The 12644-nt window shown below is 40.7% G+C and overlaps 1 protein-coding gene across 4 annotated transcripts in view; it reads right to left on the bottom strand.

The window, feature by feature from the left end:
• Positions 1–12644, bottom strand: part of Col25a1 (collagen type XXV alpha 1 chain) — a 392736-nt gene that overhangs the window by 90443 nt on the left and 289649 nt on the right. For all 4 annotated transcript variants that reach the window (NM_001447416.1, XM_087634152.1, XM_087634151.1 and 1 more), the window contains 2 exon segments: positions 7297–7341; positions 9408–9434. In NM_001447416.1, coding sequence (NP_001434345.1) covers positions 7297–7341; positions 9408–9434 — 72 coding nt within the window.

Raw genomic sequence — 12644 nt, 5'->3', positions numbered from 1 at the left:
TCTAACTTGAGGACCACGGGCTTTTAAACAGAAAATTACAGCCACTTCTTCTACTGTTCCTTGACTGAATTTTCAAGCCCATATTACAATTTCTATTGGGCAAATTAGGACACTGAAGTTTCCAGAAAGTCAAAGTCCACAGTCTCATAGATGCTGAGTACATGGTCTGAGTCAACACTTAGCCTCTATTCTGTGGTAAGAGCACACCGCCTGGTTTTGAAGCTACATTCTGCTAGTAGCACCCGAGGGCACTGGCAAGAATATTTACTCTTTCTGATCTTGGTGTCCTCATTTATAACTTAGCTGATCACCGTACCTACTTTATAGGATTGCTAAAGGACTCTGAGCTAGTGTGCATATAACACTTCAAACCTTAGGTGATGATTAATTTTAGTAATTATACAATTTCTGTTCTCTCTACGGACAGAGAAGGAAGTGCTGAAAAGAGATGAAGTTTCTCATTAAGTAACAGCAGCAATGTTGTTTTCACATCTGGGTGACGGGGCCCGGCCCATTGGCAACTGGCCTGGGGTAAAAAGAAGCCGGGTGGATGCTACCCTGCTAGGATTTTCACAGTAAATGATTTCACAATTTTTATTTTTTAATACCAGTTTCAAAAGGAATTGTATCATTCAGAAGTGAGAACTAATGATATGAGAATAAGTTCTGTGATTGATTTAGTGGCAAAGAATTTGGAGGAAAATTGCCTATGAAAAGATGAAACCCGCAGTGGTTAAAAATATTTTTTAGACACAGGATTTTAAGACCCACTTTGTCCATAGCTTACCCTGATTGTGCTGAAGGAATAATAGTAAAATTTTCTCTTTCCTTCGTCAAATGGTGTGAGACGTCAATTAATGCCTATCCCTACCCGTTCAGGGTAGTACCCTCTATCCCTTCCTACTGGGCTTGACTGCCCTGTGCTTCTCTGCCATAGTACTTAACAGCATAGCAATTTAATAGACGTTTAATACACTGTTTCTGTAAGTCTCTGTGTCCCATCATCCTGGCATGGCATCCACGATGGCAGACATAGCTTTAATCTCAGAGCTCAATGGCACCTGGCACTTGTTAAGTGCTGAGTAACTGAACAGTTGAGGGAAAGAGGGAATGAACCAATAGGCACATTTCAGGGGAGTTCTGAAAAGGGCTCTTCCAAATTATATATGCAGTTTAATCAGATCCAGTGAGTCAGATTGTCTGTGTTCTCTTCTATAAATGCACTCTTTTAAATGGAAATGTCAAGAAAGCAGGCTTCATGATGGCTCCATTCATTCAGCTACAGCAGCCCGGTTACTCTGTTTTGCAAAACATCCTGTGAGGGGCTTCCCTCAACGGTTCATTCTCCTTTGTTCTGATGTTTTCATCTAAGGGACTGACAGCTAGCATTCGGTTTTGGAGTAACATGCCTATGTGAAGTCGAGAGGGAGCAGTGGTTTTGTTTGCAGCAAAGACGTAGGCTCCCCTCAGCTTATGTTTTCCTCCAGGAGACTTAAAATCAATCACATGAAAGACGGGTATATCTTTAGTTTCGTTTGACAAGTTGAACTGAATAAGAAGTCAATTCTAGAGTAGAGTGAGCAGTATATGGAATGTTTGAGGCTGTGTCAAGCACACTGGAGGATGCGGTAATCTTACAGAAGAATGAGTAATGGGAAAATGAAGATGCTAACGAGAAAGGATGAGTGTTATCATGGTTACTATAGAAACAGTGGTCTTAGGTTCTAGGAACTCTAATTTACATAATCTTTAATTTAAGAAGATAGGAAATGTAATAAAAATAATTCAATTCCCACCGTTAACCAAGGCAAGGGGTAAATTATTGTAAGATAATTTCCCTGAACCATTAACTAATCTGGAATCAGAAACCAGCCATTTCTTTTCCTCACTATTTTTACTTTAATGGACAACAACACAAAATCACAATGAAATAGCTCCCTAGCTATTTCAAGTTCTGCTAGAGGAAACTTTTAGGCTACAACAAAGAGACCTACAATATATTGAAATCCTTCAAGAACTCAATCCAGAGCTTGGGAGTGTGCTAGAGAGTGAATCTCAGCCACACACACGCTGAACACACACTTATTGCTGACCTACATCTCCAGGCCTTAATTCAGACTTTTAAAATGATTTAAACAAGAACGACCTTGTGTTTAATGGCTACACTGACTGAATCAAGTACAAAATATCAGGTTCGCTGTGTGGTTTAATTGTGTAGACTTGAGTCAATGGCTTGACCTTTGCGAGTCTGGAAGCTTCAATTTATCTGCTCTCTAAATACACTTATAATAAAAAATGCCATTAGAAGTATTTTGTGAGGACGAATGCCAGCTAAGAACTATGAGGCTCCTGGGTAAGAGATGAAACGGCATTCCAAATACCATGGCTACGAGCTAATGAAAATTTAATGTCACTTAAAAACCACACAGCTATCTAGGGTAGATTCGCAGATGACACACTAGTCTCAGTTTTTTTTACGTTATGTTTTAAACTTTAAAAAATATGATCTAGAAAAGCCTTTGAAAATTATAGTGGCCAAGATCACCTGACATTCTTCTTGATTTGGGATCCTTATGACCCAGGACTCTGAAAAAAACATCTTGCTTTCGCAGCAAAAATAATTTGCTTTTAAATAAAAAGATTTTTTAGTGATAAATAGATAAGGGTATATATTCTTATATGAGGGTATATGTGGACAATTTTATACACACACACACACACACACACATTCACACACATACACACATGCTGGGTCTTTCATGTTCTGCTTAGCTATTATAGCTTTCTTTTTTCATAGCATCTGCACTCATTGCTACTCGAATAAATTATTCTGGCAATGGTTTACTGTGCTTGAGCCAAGAAAGGTAAACATGATAAAAGAAAATAAGAACCTACATCTAACCTGAGTGTAGATTTTGAAAGAACTAACATCCAAATATTCTAACTAAACTGTAGAAAGCCCCATAAATTCTGGTGAATGATTCTCCAGTTTAATAATGATATTTTAAGGAGCCTACACTTCTCCAGAGAGTCCTTCTCCAGGGACGGAGTTTAACGGAGTCCATGTGTTACATCTGCCTGCACGCAGGTCATCAGAGCACACAAGTAAAGTGTGCATTACAAACGAGGCCTACATGTGAGAATTACAAAACGTATTTCTGTGTTTCATACAAGCAGCAGCCACCGTTCATATTTTAGGTAAAGGTTTGCATGGCATCTTACCCCGTTTTGGCTCCTGGAAACCAATTATAGAAAACCGGCTTTCAGAGTTGGGAACAAAAGATGCTAGAAACTTGTTGACTAGGCAATATGACACGTGACGTTTTGGGGTCAGTGTCGTTAGGGGACAGTCCTTTCTTTTAGTTTAGTGATAGAAAGAAAGCATCTTCGAAGAGCACAGGATACCACTCCAGGGTTGGAAACGCTGACAATAGTGACCACACTTCTGACGTAATATGTGATGTGTCCGTCTTCCTGTACACAGGGACCATTTTGACCACTCGCACTCTACTGGGCGGAGGGTTGGCTGGAAAGGCCATGGGACAGAGGGAGGTTCTAGCTTCACTTTGTCACGCTGCGTATTAATTTTTATCCTAGGTTGACTTCAAGGGGTTTAGCTTGAGTTGAAGTGCTAAGACTCCTAAAGCCTGTTAGTACAACTGTAGCTACTGAGCCCCTATCGATAACAGTGACTTTAGCTGCCTTGTGCAGTTCGCACTCTTGTCTTCTACCAGAGTCATATCGAGGTTGCATCGTATGCCCAGACAAAGCTATGGGGCATTCTCCCTCAGGCTAAGAGATCCTGCTCTTTTCACTGCACTACAATGCACTCTCACTCTCACTCTCATAGACGGTCACCTAAGAGTCCTCTACAGGCTGATGCCAGAAGGCTCAGACTAGTCTAGGTTAGACTTTCATACTGCGCCTCTGCTGTGGATGTCTTTACGCAGTACAATATAAACAATTGGAAGACCGTGGCATAGATACATGTTACTCAGTATTCATCGTCCTGCGTAGCTGGGCTTTACAAATCTTATTTTATGGGCCACACCACTTGTAGAGAGTAAACCTGGCACTGAAGAGTCACCTCGTGGGTACTACGCACATTTTTCTTCCCACACCACATTGAGGCTTTCAACGTTGTGACCTTTGTCCGTGTGAACATACTGAGATTATCGTCAGTATTATCGAAAATAACTCACGGGTACGATTCAGAATAGGTAAGGGTGCTAACCAAAGCGGCTAGCATCTAAAATAAAGTAAATGGAAAGCTGTCTTCATCATCATTTTACTGTCTAAAACCAATCACTAATTTTGTCAACCTCAGTGGCTTGAAAGTGTGGTAGGAAAGAAAATGTTCTCTTCAGTTTCTTTTGTCCAGTGCAATAAAAAAGACATTTTCTTCCTGTGTAGTTTTTTTTTTTATCAAATTTTCAGCAGCTTAGAAGTTACCCCCTGCCCCTTAACTGTAGCCAGATAATGACTTTCTAGGCATCAAATATGATGGGAAATGTGAAATTGTAACATGAAAGAAAACATTGTCTGAAGATAGCTGTAGGACACTGAAGTTCTTTCAAAAAAAAATTATGATGTCACCGTAAACCCTCTTCCTAGAAAAAGACAGTCTAGAAGCTTAAGATGTGCCTCAGCACTCAGACTGTAGAATTAGTTACTGTCGCCAACTTCGCTTTTACTGTCACAGAGGCCGGTGAAGGAGATTCCTGTGTACTTATCTTCCTAAAGGGGATCTAGCTGCCATGACAGTCCTAAGTACTAGCCAGGATTAAGAGACGTTCCACCCACTGTGTTTTAGTTCCAGGTCTAGGAAGTAGGAAAAATGAGCTCATTGCCTTGTGCTTCTTGCCTTCATAAAAGTGGGATGCTGGCTTCCCTCTGTTTCAGGAAAAAAAACACATTGAAAACACTACAAAGATACACTGCAGTACATAAAGGGTGACTGCCCACTGCTGTTTGCTTGATACATAATTTAAACTCGGTGACTAGGACAAGAAAATGTCCATTCCTTGTTCTTTCTGAGGAAATTGCTTATTTCCTTGTAAAAATAGAAAAAAAAATGAAGTCTTCAAAAGATAGTTTTCTCTCGGGTTAAAGGTTTCTATGAAATTTCAAGATGCTTCTCAAGGTTGAACAAAGGATGAAACAACAACAGAGAAGACAAAGCAAATCATTAGGAGTGCAGACAAGTGTGGCCTTCATCAACGCTACAACTATTCCAATCTTCGAGATCTTCAAATCTCCCTTATACAAATACAGAGGCAGATGCTCACAGCCAACCACTGAACTGAGAACAGTGTCCCCAATGGAAGAGTTAGAGAAAGGACTGAAGGAGCTGAAGGGGTTTGCAACCCCATAAGAACAACAATGCCAACGAACCAGAGCTCCCAGGGACTTAACTACCATCCAAAGAGTACACATGGACAGAGCCATGGCTCCAGCTGCATATGTAGCAGAGGATGGCCTTGTTGGACGCCAATGGGAGGCGAAGCCCTTGGTCCTGCCAAGACTCGATGCCCCAGTGTAGAGGAATTTCCAGGCAGGGAGGTGGGATGGAGTAGGTGGGTGGGTGGGGGAACACCCTCATAGAAGAAGGGGGAGGGAGAATTGGACAGGGGGGCTATGGATGGAAATCCAGTAAAGGGGATAACATTTGAAATATAAATTAAAAAAATCTCCCTCATAGCAAGCAATTTTCAGTGTTTTTTTTTTCTTGGTTCTTTTTTTCAGAGCTGGGGACCGAACCCAGGGCCTTGAGCTTCCTAGGCAAGCGCTCTACCACTGAGCTAAATCCCCAACCCCGTCAGTGTGTTTTAAAAACTACATTTTCCCTCCATGATCTGCAATGTTTAAAAAGAAAGTTCATTTTCTGTCTTTAACAGGATTGGGGATGGGGGATTGTACATTTACCTGAAGTGTAAATGGGGCCCTGGCATGGCTTTCTGACTTATGAAATAAGGGTGCTATAAACATTGACTGGGAGTATTTATTTTCCTTAGAATCTGAGTAATTCTGAGTTGCCTCTTTAGAATATGGACCAATCAAACCTTCAGTATTTCACTAAAATGAAACACAGGAAAAGTTTAATAGTAATGGAAAACACTATTATAAAGGCTTATCAATATATTTAATCCCTGCCTGGACAATTTGGAGGAATTGTCATAATCTCTCTCATACAGAGGCAGAAAAGGAGGCCAGAGAAGTCAAAGACGTTGACAGAAACTACACAGCATGCAGTTGGTGGACTCATTCTTAGCCACTCTGTAGGTTTAAGAGGTCCTAAGAGACAGGAAGGTGGGTGAGTTGAAACACCACGTGTAACTCTGTTCTCTTGGTCAGAGCTGGGATCCATGTGTCATTTCAGAACTCAGTCCAGGGTACAGGGCTTTACAATATTCTGGAAGATGAGTACATGAGTCATGAGATTTCTAAGGGCTGGATCCAGACCTCAGAGGGACACAGGAAAGTCCCAAGCTCAGCTTCCAGTCCCCTGGGAGGCCTGGGCCAGCTCTGGGTTTTGTTAGCTTCCACGGTGGCTTTGTTCATCTCTGTAGAGGTTCCAGACCAGAGTGCTGGCAGGTAGGCAGTTAAGTGCACAGACACCAGGCTTACCTATGGGTTAATGTTAGGTACTTTCTCCAAATAATAAAAATGTTATGGAAATAAATATACACATGCAAAGAGATGTGTGTATGAAGAGGGATATACACGTGTATGTATACACATAGAAATACTGCACACGCACGCGCGCGCGCGCGCACACACACACACACACACACACACTTTTCTTTATTTCTGATCCTTTCATTATTAATAGCACAACAGAAGTTAATAAGAGAATTGGACAGTCCAGTTTGTTCCCAAGTTTGCTTAACACTGAAGAGTTTGTTCTTGCTCAGAAGGTTTTACTATGTCCATATATCCATATATCTATATATCTATATGCTTATATATTTATATAAATAACTTTTTTAAATCAAAGAAGTAGCACATGGTGTCAATGACCAGAATTTACTAGCGTGTCTAGTTTGAAGATTACTAGAGCATCTCCCTTACATCATCTACAGTAATTTAACAAAACCGAACACGTCCGAAACTCTTACAATGGAAAAGTTTTAGTTTGGGATCACAGCTTCTTTAAAGTCAACTCATTTGGACATTTGCTCCATGGCTTTCCTGTATTGGCATATAAACATATTGATAACAGAACTTTCTAGAATGGTTCTGTGACTCTTCTAGTCTCCAAATTATGTGATAAATGCTACAATAAGCAGAACTTACCTTTTGCCCATCCATGCCTGGGGTCCCAGGTGCTCCAATGGAACCCTAAAGACGCACATGATTAAATTAAGTTTCTATTATGATTATGTGATATTTCAGTTCCAACTCTGCATGGCATTTATTATTCAGCCACAATTTAGCATGGCTAAGACATACTGCAGCTCCCATATAAAGGCTTTAAGGTTGTGTTCTCTGAACGTTACCCACTGTGTTCTAACCTTTAGTAATCTAGGCAGAGCCTCATACTTTCCTAGAAATTAGAGACAAACTTTAATGCTCTTTCCAAATATTCACTTAGCTCTGTCTGACACAGTTTATAGGATCTCATATAAATTGAAAGCCATAACTTTCAGGAGGCCACAGGGCTCCAATTTTGTTTTAAAGACATAGACAATTTAGTTCTACTTGGAAAGGGCTGAGCAGTAGTAGCAACTCTTGAACTTGCTAATTTATAGAACACAAGCAGAAGGTAATTAAAAAGTAACGGCTTATACTACTGCGGGAGACCCCCATGCTGGAGACTCAGATTTATTATATTTGGATCAGGTCTTGACTTGCAGGAAGCATGCTTAAGTCACCTATGTATTAATATGGCTACTGAAGTGGACTCAGAGAAAGCATCACAAAGGTTGTGCACTGACCCGGAACAGCACGATTCTTGTATGTTGAATACGAAAGTCCCTGAATACGTAAACATGAGCATATATATCCACTGGCTGAGAATCAATGGCTCCATAGAGCTGGCTCAGCTGAGGGTAGGAGAGCTCACTACCTAGTGCAATCCATGACGCTTCGATGAATACAGGGTGCATTAATAAATATGTCGTTTACTCCTTGCCCCTTCTCTTTTTAGGCCCTGGGGTGTGTGTGTGTGTGTGTGTATGTGTGTGTGTGTGTGTGTGTGTGTATGTATGGGAATATATGTGTGTGTATGTGAATAATATGTGTGTGTATATATGTATGTATATTTGCTTTATGTCTTGCTTATTCTTGACATAAAATAAGAAAACAGAATTTTCTTAGTTCTATATTAAATTTCTTACATAATAGCAGGACAGGGATTTTATTAAATAGCCATGATAATCATGAAACCGCTCTAAAAATAGCTCACTGGAAAAAAGCATATGCCAAACAAATTGAGTTGGCAAGTCCCTTAGTTCAGCCTGGGATCCTGCGGTGTGGGAACTGAAGGAGGTCTCGAAGCCTGGAGCCGGCCTCTTAGCCTGGTTGTATGTGGATCAGGCTAGCTTTACGATTTCACACTGAGCTTAATAGAGACATAATTGCGAGGGACAAACTGTTCCGGCAGGCAAGATGCCTCACAGTGCAGGGGCTTGGACTTGGCTTGAAGGATTGTGTTTCATCAGATGCCACATGCCTGGCACTGGGGGATGAAAAAAGTATCTTTGATGGAGCCCAAAGATAAAGAGCAATCACTTCCCCACCTGTTACAAACACAATTGGTTTCTAGAGTTTTCTGCAAGTTGAACATCCTTCTCCCTCCCCATTGGGGGTGAGAGGTTAGGAGGGGATGGGACTTCCTGGTGTTTACTGCAATAGCATTGGTGCATCACAGAATCCTAGATCCTCCCCTTTACATTTTGTTGATTGTGGCTAAGGCTGACATTATAATCAGGAAGTCACTTTTCAGTTTACCTCCAGCCAAGGGGACACTGAGTGAGCCAAGCAGTGCAGCGAAGCGAGCCACAAGCACATCCTCTTTTAGGGTCAGTTCCGTGGCCACTTGGCAGTCACGGATTTGACCAAGGCCAACAATCAATTCGCAGTGTCACATGATCCTCCATGTTGTAAATGCTGTCAGAACGTGTTACCAATATTTGCATTAAATATTCCATAACCTACAAGTTCAGTGAGACAGCTCAGAAGGCCTACCTAGGCTTACTGAATAGTCTCCAACGAGGTAAAGTGGGAATCTAAGGCATATTCTAATATGTACTAAGAAAACATTTTTAGAGAGCAGAACGTACGAAGGGGACTGACCCTCTCAGCATGGCTAATGGCTGCTAAGCCCACCCACTTCTCTTGCTCTCATTAGACAATGGAGCCTAAGTCCTTTCTCAGCACTGATGTGCACAGCCTAGCCTACCTACCTTTTGTCCTGGAGGCCCCAGAGGTCCCTAAAAGAGGGAAAAAAAAACCAATTCAATTAATAATACTGCCATTTAGGCTTAGAAGACCAACTAACCAACAATCCTATTAACATCTCACAAGCCATCCTACTCTTGAGTTTCCCTTCACTGTGCTAAAATATGCTGAGAAGAAAACTTCTCAGTTGGGAATACAAAATATTTTTTGTTTTTTAAAATACACATTAATTTTTGAAAACAATTAGTTACATACAAGAGCGATCTGATTCCTCTTTTGGGAGGAGAATGCTTGGGGTCCCGGTGTGTTTGTTTCATGACCTATGAGTCTATCAAATTGGTCTCTTTGGAGGGCCAAGGACATTGTCGCTAGAGGCGGTTAGAATGCAATACCATTCCCACGAAAACAGGCCCGTTACACGGTGCCTCCATTTGTAAACCCCTGAGAAGCAGCTTTGCAAGGAAGGCACTGCAGAGAAGCTTGCTATGTTTCACTCTTAGGAAACACAGTCAATTGACCCGCACAAAGTCTTGTTTACAAACTGGGGGAGGCCAAGGTTAAGGGCAGCACCTGGTGTGCACCTGAAGCGGGAACAGGGCCATTGCCAGCAGTTGTCAGGCTGCAGGCTGAGAGGCAGGCAGAATACAGAACTTAATGAGATGAAGGGGGATATTTACTTAGAAAATGTAAATGTGACAGTTATGAAATTAAGCAGTCCTCCAGCCACAAAGTCGGTGTGAGGATCTGTTGGCTTAATTTAGATTAAGGCATGGCTTTCCGACAGTGGGAAAAAGAAAACCCACAGAGCTACAACCTCATTTCTGACTCCTTATGCTATTTTTTTTTAAATAAAGATAGGGGCATCCTTTTTAGCCCCTTAAAAACTGTACTTGGTTTGTGTTTGGTGAATCTACAGATGCTACTATTTCCCACCAAAGCTCTTTGGTCCATCACGCTACCCTAATGGCTTATTTTCATTGTGGGACATTTCCGTTAGTCAGCATCTGACAGTCATAACCCATAACATGACATATAACAGGAGCATCATTGTTAGGGGGACAATGGGTCATGAAGTCCAAAGGACTTAAATAGACACAGTGTTTAGAACCACCCCGAGAACCTGTTCCGCACTGCTGTTCTGAACAGCCATCCCAGAAAGACTCTTCCTCTATGATCAGCCTCAGGTTACTGGATGTGTTGGGTCAGACCAACTTTTATTCCCCGATGACAAACCACCCACCGGCTGTGTTTTTAATAGGCGTGTTATCTGCAACGGTGGGCATCCTCCCCACACATCTTTCCTCCCTCTGTTTGAAATTTCTCCATTTTAGATTCTGGGAAGAAAAATAGACCATCAGGTATAACCCGCCTCCAGATTAAATCTGTCATCAACCCAAGGCCACACGGACCTCAGAGGAAGAGGAGCCCCTCCCCCTTGTAAGGCCAATTCGTGAGGTAGACTCTGGAATCCATCCTTGCCTCTGTCTGGGGGGGGGGTGTTTCCCAATCAATCACCCCTGCATCTATATCAGCCTGCCCTTCTCCACCAGTTCTTTCCGGTTAACACATAAACACGCGTAATCATTTCCTCACGTATTTAAATTGTTTGGGAAATGAATGTCAGTGCTGAAGCAAGGACAGAAGTTACAGGCTGTGACAGGGATCTCAGAAGACAAGCCTTGAGTTTATCGTCATCCAGGACCCCAGCTTCTCAAGTGTCTCCTTAGTGTTTCCCTTCCTGACGAGTGGAGCTGGAAAGGAAACTCTGTGCTGAGGGGTGAATTCATTCAGTGTTCAGACGGAGAATGTATGTGCTCAATTCATGAAGGTTGCACTCTCACTGCAAATGTAACTTTGCTAAACATTGTTCATTAAACAATGAATGTATTTTGTTTCAGGGGGATATTTATAAAGAAAGTAAGAGAATTTTACATCATGTTTTGAGTGGAGACTAACATCCGTGGTGTTTCCAATTGGTCTTTGTTGCATGATCATATTAAAACAGACTTAGAACAACTAATCACATAAAAAATTACACTAGTGTATTTTAATGCAATATTTAAGAAAAACCAAATAACCAAAGAAATTGAGTATATTTTCCTCTCGGTTTAGAAAACCAGTGTTACTTTTATAAATTCATAAAAACAGTTTCTTTTTGTAAAAAAAAGATTTACCATTAATTTTGAATTATGAATACATGTCTTATATATTATTTGCAAGTCCACTGCCAAGATACATTTTCAGTTTCCAAAAATGTACATATAATTCTTCAATCTCACTGCAGGAGAAATGGCAGGGAGCCAAGTGTTACCCATTACCAGAAGGCAATCAGGAGTAAAGTTGAATACAAGGTGCAGATATATTTTTGAGTAAATATACCAATATTTGTGCACACATACACATACACACACTTTCGGTTTAATTGCACTAAACAATTCTTTCCTGCGTCTGTTTTAAATACATTTAAACTGATGACACCGTTATGTATCTGCAACAATGCAGTAATTAAATATAAACATAACTTAAGATTTCCTGTTCAAAATCAATTTTTGAATTAAGGCATGTTGTTACCAGCTAGTTAAGACATGTGCATCTGATTAGCCCTTGTTTCTGGCACAAATGTAAATTTATGAAATAATAGGCAATAGTATAGAATCATTCATTAACTTAGCTAATCTTTTTTAAAAAAACCGTTGTTTGTAGTGTGTGTGTACATGTGTGAGTGCATATGTATGTATGAATGTGGATGCATGTATTCTATGATGCCTGTCTGGAAGTGAGGAAAGCTTGCAGGATTCATTTCTGTCCTACTACATGGGTTCTGGGAATTGAACTATGGCTGATAGGTTTGTGTACGAAGTGCTTTTATCTGCTGACCCAGCTTGTCTAGTCTTAAATTTATACTTTCAGCCTGACTAATGGCTTAGTTGAAGGATGTCATCAGTGCATCGTTCACTAGTCAATGTGATGTCACCTTGCAGTACTAAGTCAGGATTTCAGTAGTTCAAGACTTCTAAAGTAGTTCTAGCTAGTGTTATTTTAATAAATCATACAATTCAGATTAAACAGTAGAGTTATAATCCATTTGGTCCATTTTCCTCAGTATAGTGTTTCTTCTTAGACACTTTTCTTGGCAGGCTCATTTATACTTTGAGTATTTTTTTCACTACACATCCAAAATGGAAAGTTGATTTTTCAAAATAATGTTTTAAAATTATAAATTATGCGATGTGTAGATTGTC

The sequence above is a fragment of the Rattus norvegicus genome, chromosome 2 (genome assembly GCF_021556685.1).
Source record: "Rattus norvegicus strain SHRSP/BbbUtx chromosome 2, alternate assembly SHRSP_T2T, whole genome shotgun sequence".
NCBI classification, from domain to species: domain Eukaryota; kingdom Metazoa; phylum Chordata; class Mammalia; order Rodentia; family Muridae; genus Rattus; species Rattus norvegicus.
The sequence above is the reverse complement of the archived record's forward strand: the minus strand, read 5'-3'. Positions and strand labels throughout refer to the sequence as shown.